The sequence below is a fragment of the Salvia hispanica genome, chromosome 3, assembly GCF_023119035.1.
Source record: "Salvia hispanica cultivar TCC Black 2014 chromosome 3, UniMelb_Shisp_WGS_1.0, whole genome shotgun sequence".
NCBI lineage: Eukaryota > Viridiplantae > Streptophyta > Magnoliopsida > Lamiales > Lamiaceae > Salvia > Salvia hispanica.
This window is the reverse complement of record NC_062967.1, coordinates 27862097-27877222: the sequence shown is the minus strand read 5'-3', so window position 1 is coordinate 27877222 and position 15126 is coordinate 27862097. Positions and strand designations below refer to the sequence as shown.

General features: G+C 33.1%; 2 protein-coding genes across 2 annotated transcripts; both read right to left on the bottom strand.

The window, feature by feature from the left end:
• Positions 1–3741: 3741 nt before the first annotated feature.
• On the bottom strand, positions 3742–5725 carry LOC125214840 (aquaporin PIP2-2-like). Its single transcript, XM_048116019.1, has 4 exons — positions 5374–5725; positions 4600–4895; positions 4196–4336; positions 3742–4103 (listed from the first exon to the last, which is right to left on the bottom strand). Exons 1-4 carry the CDS (start codon positions 5663–5665, stop codon positions 3993–3995), a joined length of 840 nt encoding a protein of 279 aa, XP_047971976.1. The 5' UTR covers positions 5666–5725; the 3' UTR covers positions 3742–3992.
• Positions 5726–10693: 4968 nt separating this feature from the next.
• LOC125215411 (cytokinin riboside 5'-monophosphate phosphoribohydrolase LOG1-like) lies at positions 10694–13853 on the bottom strand. The gene is made up of 7 exons (XM_048116817.1): positions 13630–13853; positions 12693–12790; positions 12572–12602; positions 12111–12210; positions 11326–11396; positions 11097–11240; positions 10694–11027 (listed from the first exon to the last, which is right to left on the bottom strand). The coding sequence occupies exons 1-7, from the start codon at positions 13750–13752 to the stop codon at positions 10932–10934; spliced, it is 663 nt and encodes a 220-aa protein (XP_047972774.1). The 5' UTR covers positions 13753–13853; the 3' UTR covers positions 10694–10931.
• Between the last annotated feature and the right edge of the window lie 1273 nt (positions 13854–15126).

Here is a 15126-nt window from a genome sequence, read left to right as displayed (position 1 = left end):
AGAATAATTATAGTACTCCATCTTATCATTTATTTTATCAAGTAAACATGAAACAATCTATATTGCATTTTATCATAGAATAATAATTGTACTACTATACTATATATATGCAATCTATCTCATCGCAATCTGACTGCAACCATAAATCATGTGGAGAGCGGCTGTTGTTAGAGAAGGCAGCAAATTAGATATGTGTCAAATCATTCAATAACTTTTCCATCAAATATATCAAGAATTAATATTAACAAATCAATTTTTGCATTTTAATGCATGGCAATGGGAGCTTTACAATACCAAGAACCTTGTGATGATGTTGACACGTACGAATCGGGTCCGATAATAATCGAGCCGTTGTACTCGCACGAGAAGACACGATAGAATTTGGACCGAACCCGATAGGCCCTAATCCTGCATTTGGCTTGGCCGGGCCGAAAATACCCATTTCAAATCGGACCAGGTCATGATCTTTTCATAAACCACCAAAATTTGAGCCCGGCCCGATCCGACCCAACCCAACCCAACATTTAATTTGACAAGCTGAATTAAACTTAATTTGGGGTAAAACATAAGATCACCACAAGAATCTTTGATTAATTCCTTGTAATTTAAACATCTTGAAATGCATACTCACAAGTTTATGTAATGAAATATGTAAATCATTTACCAACATAAATGCTTCTAATTAACAATGTATCACTAATCAACCACCATATCACTTTCCCTCATTCTTGAAATTCAAATCAACACCATCAAGAAACCTTATTACACACTTCTCCAACAAATTTACATAATGCATAGATACATATATATTGATCACAGAAAATGGCAAATAAGTTGATGACTATATATTCACAAAACAAAATCAAGACATGAGAGAAAAGCATGCATGGCTCCACGCACGCCATCCCCGACGGCCTTCCCCCACAGAGGGACGCCGCGAATGGCATACAAGGAGCCAGGCACGCACTAAACAGCATACCTCGGAAAAAACCCACGAACAAACAAACGATCGCCCCACAACCCAACTTTTGCTAAAAGAAATGAACCAACTCAAATTTCAAAAAGCACCACACTAACTCCAACCCATTTATAGAGAATCAAGAAATGGCATCCCAACCCCACCCCATGAGAAAGAAATAGGGTTTGTAGATGAAAAATGCACAATGTGTAAAATCAAAGACTAGTAAATAGAGCTTCACCTCACCTGAAAACGAAACATCATTTCTCTGAGTTTTTCTTCATTTCTTTAATACTCCCTTTTCCCTTTGTCAGAACATAGGGTTTGGAGAAGAATGAAGGTGATGATGCCAGGCATGAAGGGGGCCATATTCCTCTACACAATAAAGCAAAAATAAAAAATTGTGCTTTTTTATCCTTTTCTATTTGGAACTTGTTGAATGTGAGGGGATGCCCAGCTGCTATTTAAGCTCACACAACTCGTACTAGCTAGTTCATAATTGTGGGTTTTTAAAGGTGAGAGGAGATCAAATGTTATTAGGGTTTTGTGGAGTAGTAATGGAATAACCCTAGGGTTATTAATGTTCATCAATGTTGGGAGTGATTATGAGAGTACCAACCATTGACCATGGTTAGTTGGATCATAGCCATTTGATGCTTGTGCTTGGTTAGGGGGATTGTTCGTTAACGTGTGGATCGACAACAACAATAACAACAACAATGTAACAGTATTATTAAGGGTTAATTGGTTGTAAATCCATACGCTATATTCAAATTTTGCTTCTTTTTTTTATCGAATATTACGAAGTTGGTGACAAAATACATAAACTACGATCATTTTCAAAATCTTCCAAAGGTTAGTTTTTCTCTAATAGAAGCAACCTGGTATCGAAATTTTAATCTATTGCGTGATGTTAATAGATTATCAACCTACCTCAACAACTACGATAAACTCATCTTATAAGGACATAAAACTGAGATTGCATTATTTGTGTTGGGAAATTTTGAAAAATGACTAAAATTTAGGGCGCACGGAAATAACATCCTTAAATTGAGGACAAATTTGTAACTACATCTTAATATTTTGTATTTCGGAAACACTTCCATTTGGGTCCCTTAATTAGTTGGAACACTAATAATTTAGAAGTTTTTTGAAGGGTAGATGTATTTAGAAACACAAATTAGTGTCTATAATTGAACTAAAAAATGTCCTCAATCATTTTTTTTATTTAAGAGTAGCTATTATGACTTGTGAGCATCATGTTTTTAATTATCGAGCAACTATTTTGCGATATATATACTTTTACGTTAGCATCCGAATATTTATATACATGAGAATAGATTCTATTAGAAAGCTAGATATAATTAGTGAGTTATTAGTTAGGGTTTAGGACCAATTAGCACCATCTATTACTAGTATGTATTTAAAGCAGCCGTCTAATTAGAATCTTGTATTTTGAGATGAAAGCTATACTTTTTGGTAGATCAGACTGAAATTTTGTAGGTATAGGAGCCATGTACATTTATAGTGGCAGCTGCATTGGCCCCTCTAATTGATAGGTAACTATCATTCTATAAATAAAATTTATAGGTAACTATGATCATATTTTTGTTATTTTTCTTTAAAGAATTTAGTGATCGATATTGAATATTTAAGGCCGTGGGTGATATTAGAAATTTGAGATATTTAAAGTTTCACTTAAATTTTAGTTTGTGGTAATTTAAATAAGTGATGGATACTACTATTGCCAGTAAAGATTGTGCCTTGTGATATATTAATGGTAGCCGCGTATTGGTCGGAAATTGCAGAAAATTATGTGTTGAATGAATGCATACAACTATAATTGTACATTTGTTTTTTTTACTATTTATTAATATTCATAGTGTTGGTTATCACTTATTTTATTAATATTCATTTTGTTGGTCATCATTAATTTATCACAAATATTACGTGTGATATTTCCTCCATTTTATAAAAATAGCTTAATGCACAATTTATAAAGTAAGAAAGAAATTAAATAGAAAAAAAAACGATTGAAGTATTGTTAATAAAGAATGAGCCCACGAAAGAAAAAGTTACCAACAATAAAAATGTGTATTTTTATAGGATAATAAATCATAAGGACAAAAGTAGCCTATTTTCATGGGATGGAAGGACTAGTATATATGATGTGAGTTTATTGTACAAATTGGTAATTTTTATTGTGCAAATTAAAAGCATTGAATGTATAAATAATTATTAGATTCACTATGAAATTGAATACACAAACAATAACAATATCGATCGTATATTTAAGGTCTATATATGAATTGTCGCAAGGTCTTGTACTGTTTTGTTATGTCATCACCTCAATAATTAATGGGATATAATAGCATGTCAATAAGTTTAAATTAATACTACAATACAGACAGTATAGTCCTTGTCTTGTATATGCTGTAAGTATTTGCAAATGCTATACTAAAGAAAAGGAAAGCTACGTTTTGACCTATCAAATTAAAATAAAGTATCTAGTTCTATTTTCAGAGTTAAATATAAATGAATTCAAATTTGTAAACCCTAAGTTTTCTAATACCTAAAAATAAAACTCCCATATCTATTACAAGTATTGGGCTTTGCAAATGGATAATTTTTGGACAGGCCCGAATTTTACAGACCAAAGAAAGCCCAACTTAATGCAAAAATGGGGCCTTTCTAGCTAAATCTGAGTTGCCAAATCTTTCACCTCAATTTCATTTTTATTTAAACCAACAAATATTCAATATACTATTATAAAAACAAAGAAGTTCACAAAATTCACACCTTAATTTGAGGATACTGCATTTACATTACAACAACATTATCACTTGGATACTCATGGCATCGAATGAAGAGAAAAAAGAGGCCTGAAATCGAGCAAAAGGAAAAGAAAAGAGAAAGCACCATTCGGGCCAAAACCCGGCCCGTTTTCCAACACAAAACTAATAAGCATTTAATTTACACTTGCTCCTTGAAGGATATAATCTTTATTCAAACTCCCCCCCCAAAAAAATGATTTTCAATAAGAAGAGCTCTTGAAAGATCCAAAAGCGGCTCCGGCCCGAAGAACGAACTGATGATAGATTGCAGCGATGGCTGCTCCGACAAAGGGCCCGACCCAGAATATCCACTTCAACAATTGATTAAAAATAATATATGATCAATTTTTGTGTTGAATTGATTATTCAATTAATACAAATTAATATGGATTGATATACATACTTGATCATCCCATGCTTTGTCTTTGCCGTAGATGACCGCAGCTCCGAAACTTCGGGCCGGGTTGATGCCCGTGCCCGTGATTGGGATGGTGGCCAAGTGAACCATGAACACCGCAAATCCGATTGGAAGTGGCGCCAAAACCTACAATCAAGACTCAAATAAGACCGTTGTTTTATTAAAATAAATACTATTTATTTTATACGAAGTAGTACATTTCCTTTATTTTGTGATTATTAATTTGAACATCACCAAAAAGACATGATTTCGTACGATCATTAAAAAAATAAAAGTCAAAATTGGGGAGCCAATGTTATGGTGTCACACATTATTATACTACTACTATTATTTAATTTAAACTTTATAGTAAAATGAATAGAAAATAATGAAGTTGTAAAAATTCTCACCGGGACATGGGAGTCTCTAGCATTCCTCTTGGGATCGGTGGCGGCGAAGACGGTGTAGACGAGAACAAAGGTGCCGATGATCTCGGCCGCGACTCCTGTGCCGGTGCTGTAGCCGTCTGCCAGCTCATTCGCGCCGCCTCCGTATCTTACATAGTATGCCTTCTGGAATGCCTTCACAAGCCCGCACCCGCACACCGCACCTAGGCACTGCGCCACCATGTATAGCACGGCCCGAACCAACGACACCTTTCGGGCCAGAAAAAGCCCGAACGTCACCGCCGGATTAATGTGACCGCCTACATACATATATATATTCATCCTTGTTAAAAGTCGACCAAAAATAGTTCGAATTGAAATATTCAAAAATACTATATATAATGTTTTTTTTTAAAATTAGATACAACTTCATCCATTTGATAATATGACTAATGAGAGTGTTCTTATTTTTATGCACGAGTTTTAAAAAATATGTGTGGTAAAAATAATGTTGTCTCACTTTTATGTACTTCATTTGTCCTAATTAAAATGATTCATTTTTCTTTCGGATACGTCCCATTTAAAGTGGCACGTTCACTAAAATGAAAATATGACTTTCTGATCATTTTTTTCTCTTTTAAATTAAAGTATCCCACAAAACCTACTGCAGAAAATTTTATCGAAAAATAAATGTTTCATCTTAAGTGGGACAGGTTTTATAATTAAATGTGAATGAAATCGAAATAGATTGGTTGGGGGTGCTCGAGCCCCCTCGAATCCGAACTAGAGAGTGCTTACCGGAAATGCCAGCGGTGCAGTAAACGAGGACGAAGATCATGCCACCGAAGGCCCAAGCAATGCCGAGGATGCCGACGCCGCCGCACTGGTCGGCGGCGCTCTGGCTCTTGTGGCCGATGACGGTGAGGACGGTGACGTAGAGGAACAAGAGCGTCGCCACGAATTCAGCGATGATGGCTCTGTAGAAAGACCACTTTCCGAGCTCCTCCGCGTCGAACAGCGGCGCCGGCGGAGGATCTTGGTAGTCCTTGCCGCCGCTGTGCTCAGCTCCGACCTCAATGTCTTTACCCATTTTTTTTTTAAATTCTCTTTTTCAAGAATGAATTATTGCTATATTGTTTTGAGTTTATTTGATGATGATTTGTGAGTTGGAATTGGAGTGGTATTTATATGTGAAATTGGATGATTGGATTTTATTTGTTTATTTAAAAAAAATGGTTTTGTTATGTTTTATTTGACCCTACACCAACCGCCCTAATTGTGGGATATTAGTTTTTAATAATTGTGTGGTGGCAATGTGTTCTTGTTATTAATTTGTTTTACTTGGTAAATTCCTACGTATTTTTTTCGTTAAACATATTTGCTATGTACAAAATGTTAAGACGAAACAAATTAGCAAAATATAAAAACATATATCCAGAAAAAAAAATTGTGTTTATAATCAATTGAAGGCTTGAAAAATGTATAATACTTCTTATTTGTATATTTATTAATGAAATAAATGTAATTAAGAATTATTTAAAAAACTATTTAATTTGTATATACATTTAGCAAAAGCTAGAGCAGAATTAATACTACAAATGTCATGTAATTAATCATGGACGACTTTAAAATTAAAAAGAAATAAAATGACAAACCGACCATGCATCATTTATTATCAAATTGCCACCTCACTTCCGGCGCCGCCAACGCATCCTATCTTAAACCATCACCAACCAATAATTTGTGTTAACTTAACTAATTAAACAATTAATTGTAATTTAATTATGCATAATGACTTATTTGAAATTAGTTAATTACTAATCATATCATGTGCACATTCATTAACTTTTGTAAATTTTTAAATTTCTGGGTATCGGATAGTCCCGCGTCGCTGTCAATGAGATGGCGGTCTACAAACTTTTGTAATTACTAATTATAAAATTATTTAATTTATTTTTGTATTGGATTAGGTTAATTGATCGGTAATATAATACATATTGGATAATATATTATCCCAAACTACTTCCTTTCTTATCTTGTCTTTGCTCGTCACTTTTGAGTTAAATAATGCACCAATTATTTGTGTATTGGTTAATAATACAACTTAATGATAATGGACGGATATAATTTAGTAATTATTTTTTAAAGTTGTGATTTAACTTAATCTATCGATGTACATTTACATCAACAAGAGCATTAATTTATCTTTATATGTTATTAAAGACTTGTTCACGTTATTTTGGCATAAGTTTTTTATTCCCACCCCAATCCCCTCCTGATTCCGACGAAGATTACTATTGTGAAATTGACTGTAAAGTTGACCCTATAGATTTTTAGATTGGATAGAAGAGCATATTTTCATTCAAACAAGCTTGTATAAATGGAGAAGAGCATATTTTCCTTCAAATATAGTAGTAGTAGTTTTTTGTTCTTTTTTCATTAACGACTTTTTTCAAGAACTTTTTTAAGAATGTTACTCTGCCTAGATACAATCAAATCATCTAAAAAGGCTAATCAAATCATAAAAAAAGGGAGAATTAAATTTCTATGAAATATAAGAGCATTATGTGTAAGATATAAGTTAGAGGAGTAATTTAGTTTAGAAAAAATATTTGAGAGGAGAATGAGTGGAATATATGAGAAATGATTTAGGAGTGGCGAAACTAAGAAACCCTCTATTTCTCAAAGAGTTCAACTTATAGACATCACTTCCTATTCTAGAATTATCTACTCAATTCTTTTAAATAATATCCATATACTAGAGAATTCTATAGTTATATAATATCCAGATATTTTCATTACAAAATCAAGTTTATCTAATAATATTCCAACGCATTAAAATGCAACATGGAGAATTCAATTCGAAGCTGCCATTGAACAAAGCATTGATCATCTTTTTAAAATTAAAAAAAAATAAAGAAAAATATATTTATTTAAATAAAATGTGTCATTTTCAAACATAACCATAGCCGTGAATAAGACAATTTTTTTATAAAAAAAAAAACTAAAATTTGGTGATTTAATATTTTAACAAATTAATAAAATTTGACTAAAATTCATAATTTAAATAACTATTACTACTATACTTAGGACATCTCCAATCATTAACACAAAAGTCAAATCCATTTTTGAGTATATGTCACACTAAAAAATAGTTTTACTCTCAACCATTTACACCAAATTCAAAATTTACACAATTTTTGAGTTTTTGTCTCAATTTTTACGGTAACACCATATTTGATGTTATTTTAAAAAAAAAATTACCAAAATTAGATTTAAATTTAGTGTATGATTGGAGAACATTTTTAGATACGGTTGCAGATGGTCTCAACCATTTTTAGAAACATTTTTCATATTATACTCTTATATCCCTCCGTCCCAAGTTACTTGAGTCGTATTCCATTTTGGGATGTCCCAAGTTACTTGAGTTATATCTCATTTTAGTTAAAAACAAAACATCCAATCTCACATACTTTATTATTTCTTTTACTTTACTCTGTCTTCTTTCTCTTACTTTATTCTCCCATCTACTTTATTTAACTCACTAAATGTTGAAATTGAAAATAAAATGTAATTAGTTAGGTTGATTAGTATAGTTAGTTAGGATTAGTTAGTTTGTTTAGCATTTAGTTTTCAGCCTATATAAGGCATCTCATTGTATTTTGTAATCACCAATTAATAAAAATGTAGTCCATAGTGAAATTTTCCCTTTTCCTTCTTCACTCTCTCTATCGATAGTTTTCCCCAATTTCACAATTTCTTCATCCTCCATTGATAGAGGTTTCTTCATCCAATTTCTTCTACATTTTCAACACTAAACACAACATTCTTAAATGTCGCGTCGAAAAGAAATACCTCAAATAATATAGGACGGAGGGAGTATCTCATTGATTTATACTGAAAAAGAAGAAACTTCACAGTTACGTTTCACATCATTACAGGGTATTATAACTCTTGGAAATTAAATATTTGTGGTCTTGTTCTGATCTCACACCACCTGAATAGTTTTTTTAATCATTTTTTATTCCCCATATACTTCTCATATCTTACTAATTATACATTAAAATCAGTATCGTTCCAAAATCCATACTTTTAGGAGACAACGGAAAACTAATTTTTTTCGTCTGTATAACCAATAGTCATATTTTTTAAATTGTTTTATCCACAAAATTTAATCTCCTTCCACCTTTCCTAAATTTCCCTCTCAAATTAGATATGCCTTAACTTTTTACTAAGAATATTCTAAATACTATCTCTCATATAGTATAATTTTGCACTAAGTACCATATTTATAGGGAGAAGGGGGAGTTTCGGCTCCACTTTTCACTTTGTACAATCATTAATAGATTCCGAGTTAGTTTGAGTGCCTATGAATAATCATTTATTTTTATATTAATTTTTATTTTAGATATTAAACAACATCAATAAATCTTTATCATTAAACGCAACATCTTGATTTTTATCATAAAATCATATCACACGGTTTAACAATATTGCCTTATCACATTCATCAGGCCCTAAATAAAGTGGCCAAACGTTTGATATATTGGACGGACTACGGAGTATTTTTATAGATTAATCTTAAATTCTTAATGATATTTTTACTTGAATGAATCTTAATGACTCCAAATAATGATATAACGACTGCTAGCAAGAATAAAGTTTATATTAATATGAATTTATATAAAAATGTTACGACGTTACTACACTGTAAATTAATTTGTTGAAATATTGGGAGAATTGTTAATTATTAAAAGGAAAAACAATCATTTAAATCATAAATTTGGTCAAATTCATGAAGTTTAAAATCGGAAAAACAAATCATGAAATTATCCACCTACCTCTGAAGTAGCATTCACTACTTATCTTACATGCTATTCAGTAAAGGCACAAGTGAGGAATTAGAACAAGGGAAGGGTATATTTTATTGCAAATATTGGTTTTTCTACCTTTTCCTTAACATCAGTTCATTAGAATTGAAGTAAGACCTAGTAAAATTAGATGAAAGTAACACTATGTAGAAGAGAAACAATGGAAGGCAAGATAATTCCACATTCCACAAAACAGGTGGAAATCTTGTTATAATTAATTTTGCCTGTATATCACCCAATCTACACATCCTGAGTTACATAAAAATACAACACCACCTAGTTGGAGAAATTATATGATACATTGATGGTGTTGACAGGTCTACAATAGGGCCAATCTACAACAAAACGCTGCTTTATTCAGGTCTACTCCGTTTTAACTATTTATTAGTACTCCCGTCGTCCCGCTTAAGATGACACGTTTTCCTTTTTAGTTTGTCCCAACTAAGATGACACATTTCCTTTTTAGGAAACTTATTCTCTCCAATTAATACACTCAACCACTTTTTCTCACTCCTATTAAAATATTCATCTTTCTTTATCTCTCTACTTTAATACTTACACCCACCTTTTCTCTCTCCAATTAAATACTTTAACCAATAACTCCTAAAATCTCGTGCCGGCTAAGCAATGTGTCATCTTAGCCGGGACGGAGGGAGTAGTATTATTTTTCTAAAATGAGTGCAGAAAATGATACGCATCTATTAAGGCGGAATAGTAAATTGAGCAATGCAAGTATTACCTGAGCAAAATTGTTAAATTAACAATATTAATCTCACTTCTTAGTAATTGCTGTAATTGCCTCCACAAAGTGTTACACTCAACTGGAGTTAATAGTGTTTTGGACAATGGAAGCTGAAACCCAATAGCCAAACACAAACCAAACCCATCTTTTTAGATTAGTCATCTAGATTCCTCAGAATATTACACAAATCAAACATCAATAAAAAATATATAAGAATTTCTCAAAGCAATAACACAAGTAAAGAATCATGGCAAATACCTCATCCCAACTAATTGTAGATTTTAGTTTATCTTCTTTTTTTTTTATCTCCATATATTATAAATATATGAAGAATAATTGACTAAAATCGAACATGAATAATTGAAAGATTAATCTCATTTGTTTCACGGAACTCTAACTAGGGATTTTTTTTTCGCTTGCTTTCTTCAAATAATTTCATCGGCTATTCACAATAGGCATTTTTTTTACAATTTAGAAATTTTCGATAAAAGTTAAAACGATGGAATAAATGTAAGTAGAAAGTGAGATGACATTAGATGGAGTCTTGCACAATTTCATACTATTAGTTACAATTACTTCAACTAATTAAATTTCCATTTGCAATGGAAAGCAGATAATAAAGGTATGTAGATCTTAATCCCATACATATTTACATAAATACCCTTAAACAAAAAAAATTGTGAAAACTCCAAGTTAGCTTCTTCTTCTTCCATGGTCTATTGAAAATTTGTAGTGAGAAGAAGTCATCTAGAAATATCACAATTTTGGGAGTAGCCAAGCTGCTGCTCCCTCTCCCAGCTCAGTTTCGAAGCGACTCGTTCGTGTCGAGGCACGTATTCCTACAGATCAGCAAGACATCTATGATACAAGATCATTAGTGATGAGTATTAGTATTAGTGATTTATTACCTCTAGCTTCTTGACAAGCTCTTTGGGTGTCGGTGCAGACACGATGATGTGGCGAGCGTTGGGGCTGATGAAGCCCTCCTCGACTGCGGTGTCGATGAACGTGAGCAACGAGTTGTAGTATCCGTCTACGTTCAGCAAACCTACCTGCAAAATGAGTACCACAGATAGCACCCCCCTTGATAATAGGCCATTTTGTTTTCGGGTTGGGAATGAAGATGAAGAGTAGTACCGGCTTATCATGGATCCCGAGCTGAGCCCATGTTATGACTTCAAGCAGTTCCTCTAGAGTCCCATAACCACCTATCACACATTGTCAAGATCATGTGATGTTCAATAATTGGATCATTACAAGCTAAACTTAGGTAGTTTGTCACTCATTTAAGAATTGGATCATTAAAACACATCCTAATATTTAAATCAGTTAGGAAGGCATGTTCAGTAGATGTTCCCCAAAAGGCGATAGAATGTAGCAAAGTTCGTTTCCTATGAAACACTTGAGGCGAGGGAACAAATGAACTTAGTGAGCTCCATATTACAAGAACATAACTTAGTAGTGCTAAACTAAGGTAATTGCTCTTTTGGAAAATTGTCCCAAGAATTGGGTATTTATTGCTATCATGCTTCATCACTACTCTTTGAAGGGCCTTATGCTTCTGTAGATGTTTTCTGAAAGGGGATAGAATGTGGCAAAATTCAATTCCTATGAACAACTTGAGGCAAGGAAACAAAAGAACTTATTGAGCTCGATATTATTACACCCCACTTTAAGTTACTAAACTTATCTCTAAAAGAAATTGTCCAAGAATTGGTATTCATTGCTATCAAGCTTCATCACTATACTCTTTAAATGGGCTTGTGCTTCCTTAGATGTTTCCCAAAAAGCGATAGAATGTGGCAAAGTCCGATTGCTATGAAAGACGAGGAAACGGAAGAACTAAGAAGCCATTAGCCCTATCAAAGAATCATTAGTTGCTCTAAACAAAGAAAATGAATTGATTGTGATTTGTGACAAACCTGGTAAAGCAATAAAAGCATCTGAATGCTTAGCCATTTCTGCTTTCCTTTGATGCATATCTGCAACTGCCTTCACTTTCCCTACTGTTTGTCCAGTTAACTGCCAAAAAAGGTACAGTAAACACATAAAGCATGCCAATGTGTGTGTGTGTGTACTATTGCATAAAATTGGACTAAAGTCAAAAAAATCAACAACTGTAGATCAGTCTAGAGAGACACACACATCTATTTCAAGAATCTCAATCAGTGGGAAAAGGGCCAAGGCAGAAAAATACAACACAAGACAGCAGATTAGGATAAGCAGAAATGGAAAATTCAGGGAGGGAATTTGGGACTCCAAAAATGTTTGCAAAGGCAACAAACATGTGGCCCTAAACTCATTCAAGAAAACCAAACACAAATCCAACAAGAAACTGAAAAATCAAAAAGTGGTTTCAAGGATTCTTCATTAGACACTACACCTCTTGAGGCATGAGGGTCTTGGGAATCACTCTGCAAAATAGAAACAAGACAAAAACTCAACACATGTTTTTTTTTTTGAGGTGATTAGTGGAGGAGTAAAGGAAGCTTCTCCTTCCTTACCCGGTGACGTGGCGGCCGCCGTCGTGAACGGCTTGAGAAACCAGCCCCATTAGGCCTATGCTGCCACCTCCATACACCAAATCAATGCTCCTTGAGACCTTCAAAATCCCATCAAACATGTTAGGAATTTTGATTTCAAGAAACAGAGCAAAATGAGAAACAGAGCACAAACACATTTGCATGAAAATGGGAAACTAAACCATCAAAATAGACCCAAAATCACAAAATTGGTAAAGGGAAACAGAGCACAAACAGAAAATTTTTTGCTGATGAAGATAAATCAAATCCACATCAAACATGTTAGGAATTCTGATTTCAAGAAACAGAGCAAAATAAGAAACAGAGAATAAACACATTTGCATGAGAATGGGAAACTAAACCATCAAAATGGACCCAAAATCACAAAATTGGTAAGGAGAAACAGAGGAATAAGACAAATTATTGCAGAAAAAGATAAATCAAATCCACATCAAACATGTTAGGAATTCTGATTTCAAGAAACAGAGCAAAATGCAGAGTCATAACATAACAGAAAAAACAGAGCACAAACACATTTGCATGGAAATGGAAAATCAAATCATCAAAATTGACCCAAAATCACAAAATTTCTCGTGGGAAACAGAGGAGTAAGACAAATTATTGCAAAAAAGATAAATCAAATCCACATTTTCACATGATTTCAAGAAGCAGAGCAAAATGCAGAGTCATAACACAACACAAATAAAAACAGAGCACAAACACATTTGCATTGGGCACTAAAATCGACCTAAAATCAGAAAATTGGTTACGAGAAACAGAGGAGTAAGGCAAATTGCTGCAGAAAAGGATAAATCAGAGACAGGATTTGATGGATGAAGAAGCATGCATCCAAAAATGAAGCGAAAAGCGACAACTTTTGGAAGAGAATAAATCCCAAAAATGGGGGAAAAAGACGTACGAAGACATTGCCGAGCTCAATGGCGGCGTCTTGGTAGCTTGCTTTCTTGCCTTGACTGCTCCCACAGAAAACACAAATCGTCTTAAACTTTGATGTTTTCACTTCACTCTTTTCTCTCTCCATTTCTGTGTGTGTTTAGTTGTGTTTGACTTTTATCTGTAAACGTGAAAATAAAAGCAACAAACTTGATAATAATGGCATTCCATTCCCCTTCTACACACATTGTATTCATTCGATTTGGTTTGGTTCGGGAATGGAAGTCTTACTTTTTTTCGAATATTCGAATCAAATTTTATAATGAAACGTGGGTTAAATGAGTTAGCCGAATATGCGACATACTTATTATTTATAGTTAAAAAAATTGTAGCGAAGACTTATATTGACTGACCGACCAAAACGAAAAAATGATAGGAGTATTATTATTAGCGAGCATGTGAAATAACGGTTTTAGATAGTCAGAATGAATAATTAGGCATTAATTTCATTTGCTTAATATATAGCTAAGTTCGATCAATTTCTCTTCAACATTATCTTGCTACTTACCGTCGCTATCTGCTACAGTCTATCGTTCGCACAATGTTAATGTTTTAAACCCATGGTATAAATCAGTCAATTCGTACCTTGCATGCCGTACACGTTTCGTATGCATGGTATCAATTGATTGAATTCATATAATGCAAGTTTAGTAAGCATGTTATAGACTTGATTAATTCATTTCATGCTTACCGAACCTGCACAAACAGTAGTAATGCTAGTTGCGCCGGAGTTTGGTAAACATAATAATCAGTTCATATCATGTTTATCAAATTTGTGCAAGTGCATGCACACAAATTTGATAATCATAGTATATATTTATCCATTCATATCATGTTTACCAAATTTGATATGTACAATATGCATTTGATTCATTCATACAAACCATGGAGCTTATGGCCTATTTTTCAAACTTCTCACACACCTATTTCTTGTTCCATTAACATCATAAAATAATCTAATATACTAATGCTCTTAGTTTGCCCTTGCAACTTATGGTCCCACGTACAAAGATTCCATATTCGATAATTCCAATTCATTTAGGATTTATATACATTGAAATTATTACTTTTTTCTAATCAAAAGAATTATGAAGATATCAAGATTGACAAATCACGCGGGCTGGATCATTGTCGGTTAATCACAACCCAACTCAATAAAGCACAATCCGAACCCAACCTACTACTAAGAAAACTCTCAAAGAACGCAAACCTAATCTCTCACTTTCAAATCAGAATACGAACCCACGCAATACAAACCCGTTAATAAAACGATATTATTTGAGTTGACACGACACATAATGACACAAACCGTATTACACAATTTAAATCTAGAGAATATAACTAAAATATAATTTTAAAAAATAACAATAATATTTTTTTTAATTGATTATCCGAACACAATACACGACTCACGTTTTTAATGAGACCTATTGATAAGAACACATATCCAATAAAATTTAAT